The sequence below is a fragment of the Giraffa tippelskirchi genome, chromosome 3 (genome assembly GCF_054371585.1).
Source record: "Giraffa tippelskirchi isolate mGirTip1 chromosome 3, T2T-mGirTip1v1.2.pri, whole genome shotgun sequence".
Lineage (NCBI taxonomy): Eukaryota > Metazoa > Chordata > Mammalia > Artiodactyla > Giraffidae > Giraffa > Giraffa tippelskirchi.
The window spans coordinates 11,725,292-11,741,529 of record NC_137277.1 but is presented as its reverse complement, the minus strand read 5'-3'; the positions used below and the strand labels follow the sequence as shown (position 1 = coordinate 11,741,529).

General features: G+C 62.3%; 1 protein-coding gene and 1 long non-coding RNA gene across 2 annotated transcripts in view; one reads left to right on the top strand and one right to left on the bottom strand.

The window, feature by feature from the left end:
• Positions 1-16,238, bottom strand: part of BAHCC1 (BAH domain and coiled-coil containing 1) — a 56,894-nt gene that overhangs the window by 23,347 nt on the left and 17,309 nt on the right. Inside the window, exons 2-3 of the mRNA XM_081576210.1 lie at positions 13,666-13,845; positions 2,950-3,072 (exon numbers count right to left, since the gene is read on the bottom strand). Coding sequence (XP_081432336.1) covers positions 2,950-3,072; positions 13,666-13,845 — 303 coding nt within the window. The remainder of the gene's footprint in view (positions 1-2,949; positions 3,073-13,665; positions 13,846-16,238) is intronic.
• Positions 3,020-6,129, top strand: LOC145541011 (uncharacterized). The gene is made up of 3 exons (XR_014078711.1): positions 3,020-3,144; positions 4,582-4,801; positions 5,077-6,129. It is a non-coding gene; the product is annotated as an uncharacterized LOC145541011 (long non-coding RNA).

Sequence of the window (16,238 nt, the reverse complement as noted above, 5' to 3'; positions counted from 1 at the left end):
TTTACAAACAGCAGTCAGAACCCTAAAGGCTAAGGAGGTTGTGGCTTATAGTTGTATGCTTAGTCACTCAGTCGTGTCCAACTCTTTGCGACCCCATGGACTGTAGCCCACCAGGCTCCTCTGTCCATGGGATTTTCCCAGGCAATAATACTGGAGTGGGTTGCCATTTCCTTCTCCAGGGGCTTATAGTTGGGGGATGGCTCAAAGTGGACAGCATGTGCTGTGATGTGGCCACTACACAGGCTCAGGACGCCCAACCACGCGGAGAGTTATCTGAGGCAGGCCCCTGAAAGCAGCAGAGTGCACTGTGGACAGCAAAATGGACGGTCTTTAGTAGCCCCCTGTAAGTGCCAAGACACCCCTGCTCAGGAGAAAGTGAGGCGCAGGGGAGACATGCGTCTGAGAATGGGCCAGGAGTGAAGGACCCAGCCCACCTACCTCCTGAATGCTTTGGGAGGCTCCCCAGCCCTTCTGCACCAGGGGCTAGGGTGATCCTTTAAGCAAGGAAGAAAGGAGAATGGTCCAGATGGCCACCCCTAACTAGTCCACTCTGGGCTCCTGATGTCTCTGCAGCTCTGGCCCATCCTGCTTGAGTGGCTGGGGGGTGTACCTCTAGCTCCCTGCATGGGGCCAGCCTGGGCCCCCCCTAACCTGAGGTGCCTTGCTCTCTACCTGGGTCCCTGGCCAGCCCTGTGGACACCCACTGCTCCCTAAGCTGGGGCTGGGTTACTGTCTCTGGGGACCTGGAGGGGCCGCCTTCGTCTGCACCCAGCTGGGGTGGCGGATGGGCAGCCTGGATGGCCTGGAGCCTAGAGAGGGAACAAAAGCAACATTTGGAACTTGTAAAACTGTCCTCAGTCGTGTAAATTCCTTGTCAATTTCCTGCTAATTAAAGCAAGGGGGAAGAGGGTAGCCTGGGCTAAACCTAATTAGCTCAAGTTCCAAAACCAAAGTGTTCTTGGGTGGGGCTCTGCCACAATACTGTGAAAGCCGAGGAGGCCGCCAGCGGCCCACACCCTGGAGGGGGTCCCTAGCTCTGGGTCGGATTTCTGGGGCTGGGACCACCTGCCTGCTCTTGACAAGCGCTGTCAAAACAGCAGCACACGCGGGGGGGGGGGGGGGGGGCTGGTGTGGGAGGTGAAGGGACTCAGGCCGCAGCCTGTGCAGGGCTCTCCTCTGGGTAGCAGAGCACCTGGGCTCCAACCCCGAGGAGACTGGCTCCCTGGGCATCCAGTGTCTGTCCGAACCCTTCATGGGGCCGGGGAGCGCTCCTGGCCCATCTGCAGGCAGGGTCTCATCCACCCCGACCCAAGCTGGCCAGCCCTGGGCTGGGCCAAGCGAGGGTAAGGCTTTCCATAGCCTCAGCTGCTCTGCCTGGACAAAGATGCCAGGTGGGCTCCAGGACACCGACACCCCAATGTCATGGAGTGGGAGGCTGTGAAGAAACCGAGGGACAGTGGTGGGAGGGCAGGAGGACTGGCCACAGGCCCACCCCCAACCTGCCTCATGGGGTCACCACTCTGAGGTCCCCTTCCTCCCCTGAGACCCTTCAGGACTCTCTCCTCCTTAGCCACTGCTGCTTGAAGCCTGCCAGGTACTTTGTGGACCCCCACTCAGAGCCCTGATCTTGGGGCTCCCTGGAGCTGGATCTGTCTTTATTTACCATCCTCACCCAGGTGGCCCCTCTTCTTGAGCCACATCAACCTCTCAACCCGCCCTTCCAGCACTGATCTGCACCATGAGTGTGCAGTCACCCCCTGGGACGGCGGCCTCCGCCCCCCAGCCCCTCAGCATGGAAGCTGAACTCACCCCTCCCCTCTGAACTGCTCCTCTGCAGGTACACCCCTTCCTGCAGCCTGGGCCGTAAATGGGGGTCATCGGGGGCCCCCTGACCCTCGTGCTCCATCCAGGCCCCCCATGGGATCCCATGGTCCAGTTCAAGTCCCGATCACTTGTCATCTAAACACGGTAAGTAACCCCAGCCTCCTGGGCACCACCCCTGGAAGATCTTTCTAAAACGCAGACGAAGTGTAACCCCACCCAAGAAAAATCCTGGACACTGGGCATCAAGATCTCAGGCCACCCCCTACACCTGTCTCCTCTCCAGGTGGCTACATCTCCCATGGGTTTCCTGATGGGATCTGCGCCCTGAAGGCTGGGCCTTTACACACACACACGTGTGCGTGTGCACGTGGTGTGAGCCCACCCTCCTTACGGAATGCCCTCCCGACTTCACCAGCCCTACGTTCTCATCAGCAAAGCTCCAACCTCAAAGTACCGTCTCCAGAGACATCTCCTGCCAATGGGATAGGAGTCCCTCTTCTGTCTGCTGGGGGCACACCATTGGCCCCATCCCCTGCTTCTGCCTCCACTCCCTACCCCCCACCCCTGACCCCTCTGATCTCAAGCCTTGGTGTGGGTTGGGGCCTGGGCCTTGTGCTATCTAGCTCGATGGGGCAAGAGGTACAGGCTTCTGGGGGGCTCCCCTACCCCCACCAGATGGTATCCTTCCCTGAGCTGCCCCTGGGACCCCTGAGCTGCTTGGGTGGGTCGGGGGAGGGGTGCCACAGGGTAAGGCCAGGTGCTGAGGGAGCTGGGTGCCACTCCTTCAGGGCTGCAGTTGTTTGAGATGCTTCCACCTGGGTGATGAGAGCTCACGGAGCATGGCTGTGTTTTCAGCATGCTTGCCTGACCCCGGCATGCAACCAGCTGCTTGGCTGTGGTCCTGCGCCCTGCACTTTATAAATTCTCTGGGGGCCTGAGAAGCAGGCCCACCCTCCTCCAGCCCCTGTCCCTACCGTGTGGCCTGAGACCTGGAGAGAAGGGTTCATCCAAGCTGGCCACCTTCACCTGGTACCCCAGAAGCCTCTGGCCCTGCCTTCCACCCCTCCAGGATGCACTGTGTCCCAGGCCCCATGCAATCCCTCACAGACCCACGCCAGCACTTGCCTTTTTGGGTTCCATAGAAACGATGTTGCCCATAGAGAACATTGCTGTTTCCATGGTGATCCAAGTGGCTCATGGGTAGGAAGGTGGATGCCAGACTCCCCGAAAATCTGGGGTACCCTGGAGCTAGAGAAGCAAGGAGACTGCGGTAGAGGCGCCTCTGGGCCACAGGCTTGCACCCGCCCTGACCCCAGGGAGGTGAGAAGCCCGCGGGTGGCCCAGGAGTAATGCCCTGCGGAGCCCGGCATGCAGCCCGCCGGTGGGAAATCAACCCATCAATACATCATATTAACTCTGACTCGACTAATACCATCCCTCCGGTGTGGCACAAATTGAATTGCTGATGGGCTGGGGAGAGAGGGGAGGATGGAGGAGGGAGCCTTTGATTTCTCTCCCAGCAGCACTTAGCAGTGCGGGAGCTTCGAGGCAGGCCAACAAAAGGGGCTCTGGAGAGGTGTCTGGGGAGGAGGGAGATGTGGCGGTCACATGCAGTGGACGTGGAGGCCCTCGCAGCTCAGGCTGAGAGGAGCGAGGCAGGGCTGGACACCACCTTGGCCTGTACCATCCATAGCTGCCAGGTGAGCAAGCCACTCTGGGCTCAGTGACCCACACCCTGGGGCTGACTTGGTTGGGTGTAGCCAGCTTCTGCCTGGCTGGAGGCCACGGGCACCGGGCTCTCCACTGGCCGGGCCCCCTCTGCTCTGAGATCTGCAAAATGAACTCGTCCCCAGCCATGGTGGCATCGCCCCAGAGAAGAGCTTCCCGTGTTGGTCCCCAGCCCGAGACCCTCCCTGGAGCCTCCGAGTCATGTCAAACAGGCCCCTCTCTGTCCCTTTGAGGGGCCTAGACTGTCTTCCTGGCCTGGCCCTGCCCAGCAGAGGACCAGCAGCTACACCCTGGACTTCGCTCTGGTCACCTGGGACACACACCCTGCCTCCCAGAAGCGATAAAGATAGCGAACATTTGGCCAAGGAGGCCCCTTAGGCACTGGCACCCTGAGACCAGGCACAGCCATGGGAGGCGTGTCTGCTGGATGCCCAGAGCCACCAGCTACCTGCAGTGTGGCTCCTCACAGCTGGTCCTTCCCCACCAGGCCCAGCAGTGATGGGGCGGGGGTGGGCGGAGGCCCGCAGCTGGGATGGCTGAGCCGGCTGGGCTGGGGTGGGCAGGATGCCGCTGTCTTGCTCCAAAATTCCTGCTTTGAGCTAATGCTTTTAACATTTTCCCCATGGAAAATGAGTCCCAGAGGAGCTTCTCTTGAGGACCCTACAGTTGTCCCAAGAGTGACTGGCTGTTGGGAGCGGCTTCCCACCTGACTTCTGAGGCGCCTGGGCTGTGACAAGGGAGCAGGAAGGAATCCCAGGGTCTCCCCCGGGGAGCAGTGGCCACAGGGAGAAGGAGGGGCTGGTGCAGGGTCCTGAGGCAGTGGGCCCTGAGGGGAGGGTGGCGGGTCTCAGGGCGAGTGTTCGAGCCAGGTCATAGCCGTGCTTTGATAGAAAGGAGCCGTGAACCCCATGCCTGGGGAGCAGAGATACCAACATCCCTCTTAATGCATCACGACGAAGTTACAGACAAGTCTGAAGCAGGGAGCTCCGTGTGACCCTGCTCGTTTACTGTTTTCCAAATTCCTCTTAGGACAGAAGCCCTTTGCTGTTTCACTAGAACTCCTTGTGGCAACTCGTGACCGCATGCTCCACAGAACACACAAGACCAACACCATTCCAGGAGAGGCTCAGAGCTGCAGGACAGGCCTCCAGGCCCCAGGTCCTCAGAGGCCCTGAGGCTGGCCTGCCTGGGTGCTGAGGCTGTTGAGATGGAGGGTGGAGGCCGGCTTGATCTCTGTGGGTGCATGGAGGTGAGCCCTGGAGCTTGCTGTGAGTATGAGGGGTCCAGAAGCAGCCCCTTGGCAGGCCTGAGGTTGGCAGCGGGGAGCCCTGCCAGTGTGGGTGGGGTTGTGGAACCCAGCTAAGAGGTAGGGATGGACGAGGAGCTCTGAGAGAATGGAAAACACACAGGCATCGAACACTCTGGGATCCCCCAGGGTCAAGGCCCCCAGCCCAAAGGGTGCACCCTGCACCCTGATCCTGGGGGCCCCCTTGACATATCCACCATCCTGCCCCTAATATGCAGGAGGATGGTCTCTGGATCAGGAGGTCTGAGGTCAAGCCGTTGAACCCCATCCTTAAGAAGTGCTCCGCGCAGAACGCTCTCGTACCAGCCCCATTTGGAGGCTCCCCTCAAGCACGCGCATTGCAAAAGCTCATAGAAGTCCCTGGGTGTCTCCTCACGGAGGGGCTCACATCCCCAGGCCCATGGGAGGACACAGGGTAGGTGCCCGCTGCCCCCCAGGCCTATCCTCTGCAGCCCCCTCCTGCTGAAGGCACGGCTGAGTCTGGGGAGCCTGGCCGCCTCGCCTGGTTTTTGAGTGGAGACACATCTGGAGCAGATGTTTCTGAGATGAAATGCAGCTCCTGGAAGACCTGACAAAAGCTGGGCGAGCCCGATGGGGGTGGGGGTGGGCCGGGGCGGGGGGGGGGCAGAGGCCTGTGTGTGTAGTAGGGGGAAGTGGTTAAAGCGCCACAGCTGTCCCCCTTTAATTGGCTGCTGTTAAATGTTTTACGGGGCCTCGTTTTGGTAAACAGAAGTCTGTAAATTCCTCCTTCCCAGACACCCGTTTCCCAGGCACAAACCCCCCTGTGACCCCTCGGGAGGTCTGGGCCTCCCGCCCACCGGCCCTCGGGGGAGCCGGCCTTCAGCTGGCCGAGTGGTGGGCTCCTTCCTGCCGCACCCTTCGGGGGACAGTGGGAGGGTGATGGCCATGCCTGTCCCTCCACTTCTGACTCTGAGCTGGTGGCCAGGGATCAGGGGACAGGAATCTACGGGGGCTCCTCCCCCATCTCCAGTCTGCATAAAGTCCCACCGTCTGGGACCCCAGAAGCAGAATTAGGGCTGGAGGAGTAAGGATAGGGAGACGGAAGAAGAAACGAAGCGGACAAGGGCTGGAGCTGAGTAGGGTGGCCAGGGAGGGGGAGTGTGAAGAACGGGTGGGCATCTGGGGTGGGGGGCAGAGAGGGAGGAAGGAGAGAAGTCCTCCCAGTTCAGCCACAGAAAGGACCCTTTCTTCTTCCCAACAAGACCCTACTCTCTGAATTGAAGAAGAAAATAAAAAATGATTTTTATGAATCAGAGCAGCTGTTCTGTGACCAGAAGCCAGGGCTGCTGTAGCTGGCCTGGGAAATGCCTCAGGTCCTCAAAGGGGCTTCTGCAGAGGAGAACCTGGTGGTGGAGGGCTCTGAAGAGGGCTCCGGGAGCCGAGGATGGGGTCGGATACCCTGGAACTCAGGGCCAGAGACCCTCGACCCTGCACTCCTTTGGGGTGGTGTGGCCCAGAACCCCTTTGTTCCCAGGCTCTCACAGCCCCCGAGGTTGGCTACTGCGATCGCCCCAGTTGACAGGTGAGCCCACGCTGTGTCCTTGGGCCCCCGCTGCCCTCGGAGCCCTGGAAGCCCCTGCTGAGTTCTAGGGAGAAGCCCTGGGCCTCAGGCAACACCCCACTGAGATTCCCCCCATTCTGGTCCCATGCTCTGAGTTGCCAGGAGACTTAACCCCACCCTGTGACATGAGTGGTAACGGGACAAAAAGGTGACACCATCAGCACCTAATGGGGTTCAGTGACGTGGAGGCAGTCTCAAGCTGGGCAGGGACAGCACAGACCGGGTCCTTGGTCTCCTGGGACACCCAGCCCCTGCCAGCATCCCCCGGGGCCCTTGCTGGCCACATCCGGGAAGGTCAGCGGTGTTAGTGGGGAGTGTGCTAAGTGGACTAAGGAGGAGAGGAGCCAGCAGGCAGCCCACCCCTGGTGGGGGCTGCCCAGAGGGCAAGGTCTGAAGATGGAAGGGTGAGAAGGAGGGTGGGGATACTTTACAGGGGAAATGGGTGAGGGGTGCCAAGGGATAGGAGGCTCCTCTTGTCACCCCACCAGAGAAGGTGCCTGGGAGGACCCCAGGCCTGTTGCAAGTCTCTCAGCTGGAGAAGAAAGAGGGGTGGCCCTGGCCCCCCACATGTGCGCTCCTTGCCTGGAGGGGTCAGTTCCCACCCCACCTGCACGGCACCTCACCTCTCCTGGGTTCTGCTGTAGAACTTTCCCAGCAGCCCGAGGTACCCCACCTGCCCCAGGCCAGACCCAAAGGCTGGGGAGGCGACAACACCTCCCTGTGGCCCTTGCAGGGTCCACCCTCCTAGGAGAAGACCAGCTCTTGTGTCTCAGAAGGCTGACTTGTCTCCTGGCCAGGTCTGGGCATGGGGTGGGGTGTGGCCTGTGACCAGCCAACCAGTGGACCAGAATCCCTTGTGGGATGGGTCAGGGGACTCCCACTGCAGGGTCCCTGAGACCCCCACCCCCAGGCCCACAGAGCTCAGTGCAGATCCTGCAGGCTTAGCAAACCACCAGCGGCCTGACACACAGGGCTCTAATCACCCCTGTGCCACCAGGGTCCTGCCCCCGCTCCCCGCTGGCTCCCTGCACACCCATGAGGGCAAGGCCTTCTGCAATAGACGCCCCCTGCCCCCCATGACCAAAACATGGCCACCTCCCTGGAGGCTCGAGTTGCTAGAAAGTTCTCCCCACCACTGAGCCCTGAGCTGTGGCCAGGGGCTGCCAGCAGGGTCTGACATCAAGTCCCAAAGGGAGCTCCCCACAATGTGACTGGCTGAGCCCCCAGTCAATGGGGCCAAGAATCACACTTTTAAACAGCCGACCACACTGGGGGGGCGGGGTGGGCTGGTGCTCCAGAAAACCCGAGTCGAACCATCTCGACTGATCATCTCAACTGTGCATCTCAACTGCCCATCTCATGGGTCAGGCCCACCCTCCAGGGCTCAGCAGAGGGGAAAAGCCCCTCTGAATAGAGCCCCACCAAACCACTCCACCCTCGACCGGTGTCCTGCCAACCTTGACAGGTTTACTTTACTCTACCCATGACAATCCTCACAGACACCTAGGCAAACAGCCCTTGTTCCTGGAGCCCTGGACACGTCTATCCCTCTGAATTCTGCCACGCCAACACTAACTGGGTGCTGGCTCTCTTCCTGTGACATCCTTTTCACTCAGGGTGTCAGTGGATTTCCACTGTGGTACACAAGACTACTAAACAGTAGTGACCACCCTGAAAGCTGGGTTAAGAAGGATTCTGAGGCTGTGTCCACACACAGCTTGGAAAGTGCTACAATCGACTAGTAATGCCTGCCCTGGGCACAGGCAGGTCACTGGCAGCAGATTGGGAGGACATCTGCCACCACCCTTGCTCTAGTATCTGAAGGGGGTAACTTTGCAACAGCCTCCTTCCCACGTCCTCCCTGTTCCTTGCCAAATACTCCAGTTTCTGTCCATAAGCCCCTTAAGACTCACACTCAGTGGTCAGAACCCTTGGGAGTCCAAGTTGGGCATCACAGTGTGGCTCCCCAGATCGACCACCCTGGACTTCGTTGGGAGGAGTCGAGTGAGACTCGTTAATGGGCTGAGGGCAGCTTTGGAAGCTGGGCCTCTCAGGGAGTGCCCAGATCTCAGCCTCTTGCAGCTGGGGGCTGGGGCCGGGGCCTAAGGCTGGCACAAGATGATTTCTGTGCCACTGTGGCCCGTTAAAGTTGGCCCAGGCACACACACTGACCCCCAGTCGCCCCAGGTTTGGGGCCCGGCTGCCTGGTCTGTTCCCAGGCTGAGAGGAGTGCCTCAGAGCCAGGGGAAGGTGCCAGGCTCCCACGGACACCTCTGGAACAAAAGCAGCAGGCAGCTAGCCCAGGAGCCAGGCGGTCATGGACAGTCCTGGGCTCCTGGCCTGTGCTGTGCAAGGAGGAGCTGGGTTCAGGCTATACAGAGCTGAGATGCAGGCCTTAGCAGCAGCCTCTCCGGGGGAGCAGGACCTGTGGGCTGGGGAGGGCTGGGGACCAGGGCTCGCTGCAGGACTAAAGCTGGGGGAAAAATAGTATCAGAGCTTGGAGCTGGGAACAAATTGGCATGACGCCCCCCAAACCCTCACAACACCCCACTCAACAGCTCTGTCTGCCAGGGAGCTCGGCTGGAGAGGGCCCTACGCTACCCCGACCACACCTCCTATACCCTGTCTTCCTGGGTGGATGCTCCAAGACGCCCCCACCCCATCCTGGGTATCTAAGATACAATAGATCATAGTGCTTGGGGGATCCCAGGGGCTTGGGGCCACAGGAACAGTGCAAGCCAGCCCCACACCCAGATGGAACACTGGGCCTCTCCTCAGCCCTGTCAGAGACCAGCATAGCTCACACACACCCCTGGCTGCAAATAGCAGCCCAGGAAGGTCCCCAGGCCCCCAGCACAGTAGTGGACAGTTGCTACAGGAGACATGCAAGGACAAAGGGGTCCCTGGAGGTTGGGACCCTGATGGGAAGGTGGGCGGAGGCAAAGCGCAGTGAGGGGCCAAGGTCAGAGGGAGCCGGAGTGGGGGGGAAGCCTGGCCACGCAAAGCCCTCAGAAAGCTCTGGAGGGGGTCAGAGGTCCAGATGGGACAGGCCTCCCTCTGGCTATGATGAAGCTGGAGGGAGAGGGCCTGTCTGGCAGGGCAGCCCTGATCCCCCACATCTGGATCTGGGGAGCTTGGTTCCTTCCCCTACACTGTCCCCAGATCACAGGGTGGTCAGCTGCCCCCACTGACCCAGCTCTGCCCTCTGGCACCGGCAGGAACAGGTGGGCAGGGTGAGGAATGCTGCCTACATGTGGGGGCATCTTTACTGGGCTGGGCGGGGAGGGGAGGTAATCATTGGTGGTCTCGTGCGGGCAGATTCAGAGGCCATTTTGGCCACAGAGAAAACTTAGGCCAGGAAAAGGGGCTGGAGTGGCCAGCGTCTGGGGGAGAAGGACAAGGTCTGGGGCAGGGATCTGCCTCGGAGAAGGGCAGGCGGATGGCTCTTCTCGACAGTGTCACCACACCGAGACGGTGACAGCGGCTGGGACCTTTGTCCCCTACACAGATGTGCTCCTAGAAGCCCTGGTGAACCCTGAAGTCTTAGAGGGGACAGAGGGGGACAGAAGGACAGCAGACAGGGCTCAGGGAAGCCAGGAGAGGGGTTGGGAAATGGCAGGGAGTGCCCAGTGGTTCTTTGCTGCGACCCCTGCCCCACTGGAGGCGAGCCCAGCCCTGGAAGGAGAAATAGCCTCCGGAGTGGGTGCAACTGACAAAGAGGGCGGCCAGGCTAACGGCCAGTGCTGGCGCATGTGCCCGCTGCCTCTGGAGGTTCCCCCTCCAGGTGGCACAAGAGACCACGAGTGGCCCAGGCTGTGGGAACCCAGCAGCCCCGTTCCTCCCCAGCTGAGCCCCCAGGAACAGAATCCCCTTTCATGGCCCTGTGGGTGGTCCCACCAGGCAGCTGGGGGGTGGAGGAGGGAGGGAGGGGGCCCGGCCTGCTGACAATAGGGCCAGCTGTGCTGCACCCCACCCCCACCAGGACCCACCCAGGGCAGGCCGGCTGAACACTGGCTCACCCCTTTGCCTCAGGTCAGTTCCGCCGCCCACCCTGACCCTAGGCTCCGGAAGGGAAAGTCTCATCTCTGGCAGGACCCTTCATTTAGTTGAGCCTGGGGTGGGAGTCGGGGGGTGGGGTGGGGCAAGAGGCCCTGGACAGACAAGCTCTGCCCCAGGCCAGATGTTCTGGGGCGGCTCCTCCGTTCCGGGGTACTTGCCCTGCACCCCAGCTGCTCCACCAGGGAAGCAGGAAGCCCTGGCCCCTGCCCTGGTGGCTGTTCCCCAGATGGTGGGCTGGGTCCACCCACGCAGAGCTGGGGGCCCTGCCTGGAGTGGAAGGGCCCATCCTCTCTCCTGGCCCCCAGTGACATCCCTCCCCCCCCCCCCACCATCCTGGCCTCCTTGCCCTTAAACTAAGAACTCTTTTAGGGGCCCAGCCCTGACCATCCCCAGGCTGGAGGGGCGGGTAGCAAGCCGGCTTTGCCAGGCACCTGTCTCCCCGCCCATCCTGGGGGCAGCGAGAGGATGAGGTGAGGCCACACTGCGGAGCAGCCCGCCCAGGCAGCCCACCCTGCCCGCCAGCCCCCACTCTCCGGCCATGTCGCGTGTCCCCCGCCCCACCTCGACCCCCCTTCCCCCTGAACACACACGGCAGAGAAACAGGCCCCGGCACGCGGGCAGCCAGCTGGCACCCAGTCAAACTAGCAGCCAGGCACGCTGCCAGGGCAGCCAGCCAGCCAGCGCTGCCACTCGCCCCGGCCCCGCCCGCCCGCCGGCCTTTACGCTGGGAGCTCACAGCGAGGCAGCCGCACCACGTGGCCTGTCAGAGCGAGGCTGCAGAGAGAGGAGGGCAGGGGAACCCCGTAGGAAGGGGATCCCAGGCCGGGCAGCGCAACTGCAGGCAGAGGAGGGGAGACTGGGGCACAGGCCTGGGAGGTGGTAGGGTCCCCAGGACAGACGCACGAGCTACCCTCAGGCGGTACCTGGCAGGTTGGGGTGCTCTCCCCAGGGGCCGCCACTCCCCTAAACTCATCTTTAGCCCCGGGTGGGCCCTGCTCTCCCCGCCACCCTGTGTTCTGGAGCCTGTGTTCTGGGTGGGCGGCTCAGAGGCCTCCTGGCTTCCCCTTGTCCTGCACCCACCTGCGTTGGCCCACGGAGCCCACTGCCTCAACATGCACGCCCTCCCCCATGAGACCGTGGGTGCACCCAGCCTGAGGAGGCGCCAAGGCTGGTTCAGGGCTGTTCCAACTGTCCTTGCCTCGGAGCAGCTGCTTCCCCAGCGTGCATGGTGGGTAAGGGGTGGGTTGGGGGGCTGGCACCTTCCCACACACTGCTCCCCTCACATTGGGTGGTGGGAACTGCAACTTGCCAGGTGGCTCTGGGGCTGCGGCTGCGGGTGGCGGGGTGCCCCGCAGGCCGCGAGCAACTCCGCGGAGGCAGCCGTTGGCCGGGGGAAGTGAGTGTCTGGAGGCCGTTGAGGGCGCTATCTGCGGGCTGCCTGCCCCCCGGCCACCCCCGCCTCCCCAGCAGCCCCCAGAGGGGCAGGACAGGGCGCCTTCTCCCTGGGCCCCAGAGCAGGTGGCACTGCCCACAAACCGCCCTTCTTGCCCACAAGGTCCTCAAGGGTGGGCCGGAGGGGCAGGGGGATATGTACCTTTTGACGCAGAGCTCTGCCATCCTGACCCTGACCAGGGGCCACTGTGGCAGCCAGCCTGGCCGCACCCACGCGCCCGTGGCTTGGTCAGGGCAGGGCAGCGGCCACGGGTTTGGTGGAAGCGGTCCTACACGCTGCCGCGAGTATGCCCTGCCCATCCCACGGCACTCGGCCCTTTCCTCCCTCCCACAGACGTTTTGGGAGCCAGACGCTCCTGCCAGGTTCAGAAGTTCTCCCAGCAGATGTAGAAGGCAAAAGAGCTAGGAGGAGCAGGGGAGCAAGGCGTGCCAGGAACTTGGGGGGCCCCACGCATGGCCGGCCCAGGAAGCCCCGATCCAGGGCCTGACACCATTGGACCAGGTGTCCCCTGGGGAGGCTGCGAAGAGGCAGAGGTGGGAAGCAGGCGGCAGAGGGGTCTGGGCCAGGTGTCTGCTCTGCCCACCTGGGTCCTCAGGGCCGGCCTGGTTGCCCTTCCACTGGGGAAGGGAGCTGCTCCTTATCCCCTACCCAACATGTGCGCTCCGCACGGAGCTTCAAGCCCAGATTATTTTAACAACTGTCCCTCACTCGTCACCTGTCCTGTTTGGAAAACAGCCCCTTTCTTGTTGCACAAAGAGAGGTTTCTCTCGCTCTCCAGCAGCGCTGGGCGCTAATCTCCCCGCCTGGAACGCAGGCGGCAGCGGGCGCGGTGTGTGGGTCCGCGTGCTCTGCAAACACAACGCCCGCCGCTCAGCAGTCATTGAGTTACGGCGGTGCTGGTGCCAGGAGCGGAGAGCCCTCTGTGCCCGCTGCCAACTGCAATTACCTCTCCGCGTGCCAGCCGCCGTCGGGCTTAACCCTTCACATGCTGTAGCGGCAGAGTGGATACCAGCAACCTCGGGCTGGGGACACTGGGCCTCAGGGTCACCGCCCACATCACAGTGCCCAGGGGCTGAGCAGACAGTGCGGAGCTGGGTGGGGGTGGTCTTTCCCTGGGAGTGCCAAGGGGAACCTCAACATCCTAATAGGGCCTGCAGGGGCCCTCCAGCCAGCCACGAGGCCTGAGAGTGACATGTATGAGGCACCTACTGTGTGTACAAGGCTGCAACCGAGGAGGAGGCAGGGGCAGGGAAGGACTCTGTTCTAGGCCAGGCCCCCAGGGTGGCAATCTGAGTCTGTTGACAGCTCTCCCCTCCCCTCCACTCCCTCCCAGGTGACACATCTGGAGCCCATGCCTCTCCGAGTATGGGAGGTGGGCGCAGCCTTGCCCAGCCAGCCCAGCTGTGTTCCACATTTCCTCAGCTCTCCCGAGCCTTCCTGGCCCCACCCCTTTTCCCCTCTCTGCCCATCTCTGCTGCACATCTGGCCAGGACCACTGACTGGCGGGGCTGCCTCCATCCTCAACTCCGTTTCCAACCAGTTACCACCTCCCCCATGGGGGCTTCCTCGACAGAGAGGTAGCCCCTCGCCCCGGTGCTTGGCATGGTCTGCCAGTCACAGCAGGGGAGCCCTTTGCTTCACCACAGGCCCTGGGCACCACGGTCAGTGGCTCTAGCTGCAGGGCATGGCTAGGAGCCTGGGCCCCTGACTTACCTTCATGGGAGTGGGAGAACCAGATCTGGGAGGTGGTGGGGTGTGAGCCCCTGTAGGCCTGATCCGAGGGGGATGGGGTGGGGCCACTGGGGTGCGCAGAGGCCGCCGAGCCCAGGCTGCTGGTGAGGAAACTGCCCATGAAAGAGGAGGCCGGAGAGTTCCCCATCAGGCGGCTGCTGGCTGTGGACACAGTGGGCAAGAATGAGTCTGGGCAGGGACAAGCACTAAGGAGCCCTTCCCCAGGGCTGACTCTCAGGCCCCAAGGTTCCCCAGCTTTTGTCTTCAAATAGCCAAGAAGCCAAGGTGGGAGAAGCTGCCTGCTTGGGCCCTGGAAGCCCTGACACCCTCCTGTTCTTGCAAAACCCTGAAGATTGGCACTTCTGCTGAGTTGTCTTCCTTTACCCCGCCCGCCACCCCCAGCAACCAGGTGCCAGGTACTGTGGGAATAAACATTCAGGGACCCAGGGCTTGAGGGAAACATCGACCCTATGGGCGGGTCTTCACTTAGGAGGCTGCCTCTCCCAGGCCTCTTAGCTGCCGGCAGACCTGCCAGAGTGCACCTCCCGAAAAGGTCCAGGGTCAGAAGGTCTCAGCAGTCTCTGTCCCCCCGCCCCAGGTGGCACTAGGGTTCTGGCTTTTCCCCCCCGGCGGGGTCTTCAACCTTCTCCCCAGGTCCAGTTAACCACCTCATCACACTTGCATGCCCTGTACAAAGTGAGCAAGAGAAGAAACCGAGGAAGAGCAAGAGAGAACCACAGGAGGAGCCCGAGAATGGACACGTCAGGATCTGCTTTAATGTCCCCAGGGTTTTTCAGGGTCAGGCCCTCACTGGTGGCATTGAGATGCAGTCAGCTACTTATGTTTCAGGATACTCGGCATTTCGCCCAGCAGCTAGCCTCCATGGCCTGCCTACCTGCACCCTCTGACACTATGTCCCCCTCTCTGCCCTGTCCAGTGGCCAAGGCCAGGCTGATCAAGTCTCTCCAGGTTACCATGGCAACCAGTGGATTGCCCAGGAATGATGTACACAGTGCACTCTGCGCAGTGCAGCCCCCAGTGCCAGGTGGATGGTCTGGACTGCACAGCTCAGCCCCTACCCCGACAGGGCCCCCTGGCACCCTGTCACCTCCATTCCATGGGCAGAGAGCCTGGCTTGGGACCATCCCAGGGGATGGGGAACAAGGTTCTGGGGGCTGACCACCCCATTAGGCTGAATGCAGCAGCCTGGCAGGGTTTGCAAGGGTTCTGGGGGCTCCAAGAGGCTGCAGGCCCAGCCCAAGGTGAGTCAGGGCAGCTGTTTCCCTACCCGGGAGGCAGGGGGAATTTGCAAATTTGCGATGCCTCATCCAGCCTGGCTTGGCCTTGGGAGCTTCCCAGACTCGAGGTGACTCAGCAGAGGCGGCAAGGCCCTGGAGCTGGGGAGAGGGAGGGGCTGCCCCACTGGGACCCTGGCAGCTCCCCTCCACTTCCCTTCACTCCCATTCGAGGATGAGACTCGTGGATGAGAAGGGCCTCTCCCAGGAACTGGCCTCAGCGGAAGGGTCTGAGAGTGCTGGCCGGGTGCTAGGGTGTGAGCTGACCTCTGTGGTGGGTATCAGGCCAAAGGGAGACCCTGAAAGGATCAGAGGACCCAGGGGCAGGGGGCGAAGGTGTCCAAGAGCCAGGGACTTCCCAGACCGCAGGGCTGGGACTGCCATGGGCCCCGGCCAGACCACAGGCACGTCCAGCCAGGGGAGGAGACTCTGGGCTGGGAAGGGAAGTACTGGCCTCCCGGGCGGGCGGGCAGAGCAGGCAGGAGATGGAGGGCGGTTCCTGCTGGGCTCCAGGGACCCTGGGGGGGGCCATGCTTGTGGGATGAGTGAGGCCTCTTCCTGCCTCGCCCAGGCCCACCCCATGTCCCCCAGGCCTTCCCACCCCCGCACCCTCCCAGGGAAGTCTCTCCGCCCTGCTCTTCCTGGGGACAGTGGGAAGCAACTGAGTCCAGAAGTTGGTCTGGATAAAGGATTTCTCTGGGAGCTCGGCCTGAGAAACTTGAGTTCTCCCACAGCCCGGCAGGCGGGGGCGGGGGGCGGGGGGCCGGCCCGAGGCTGGGCGGGAGGAATGGCCTGGCGTTCCATAGGGCTCCTCCGGTCCCGATGCAGGGAAACTGAGGCTCAGAGGTGGCCCTCCTCACAGGGTCTCCCGCACCCGGGCACCCTGCAGGGGCAGCAAGCCACTTTTGCAATCCCACTACCCACACCCCCAGGGACCACCCACCAGGGGCAGGGGCTGGAGCAGGGGCAGGTGGGGAGCATCCCTGAGGCCCAGGGCGGGATGTCCGTCTAGTCCTCTAAGCTGGAACTGGGGTGGGGGTGAGGGAGACGTGGGACTTCCTATCCCCCGCCCCCAGGAGACTGGTCCTGGCCTTGGCTGGGCACTCTTAAGGGTGCCTGTTTTGACACCATCCCAGAAGGGGGTGTCCCACTGTGTGGGAGCTTTGGAGGGGAGCGGCACTGTAGCTCAGCAGCCCGGGTCCCAGCTCCACAGGGCAGGAGACACACCGACAGGCTGAGCTTTCTGCTGTGTGCCCACCC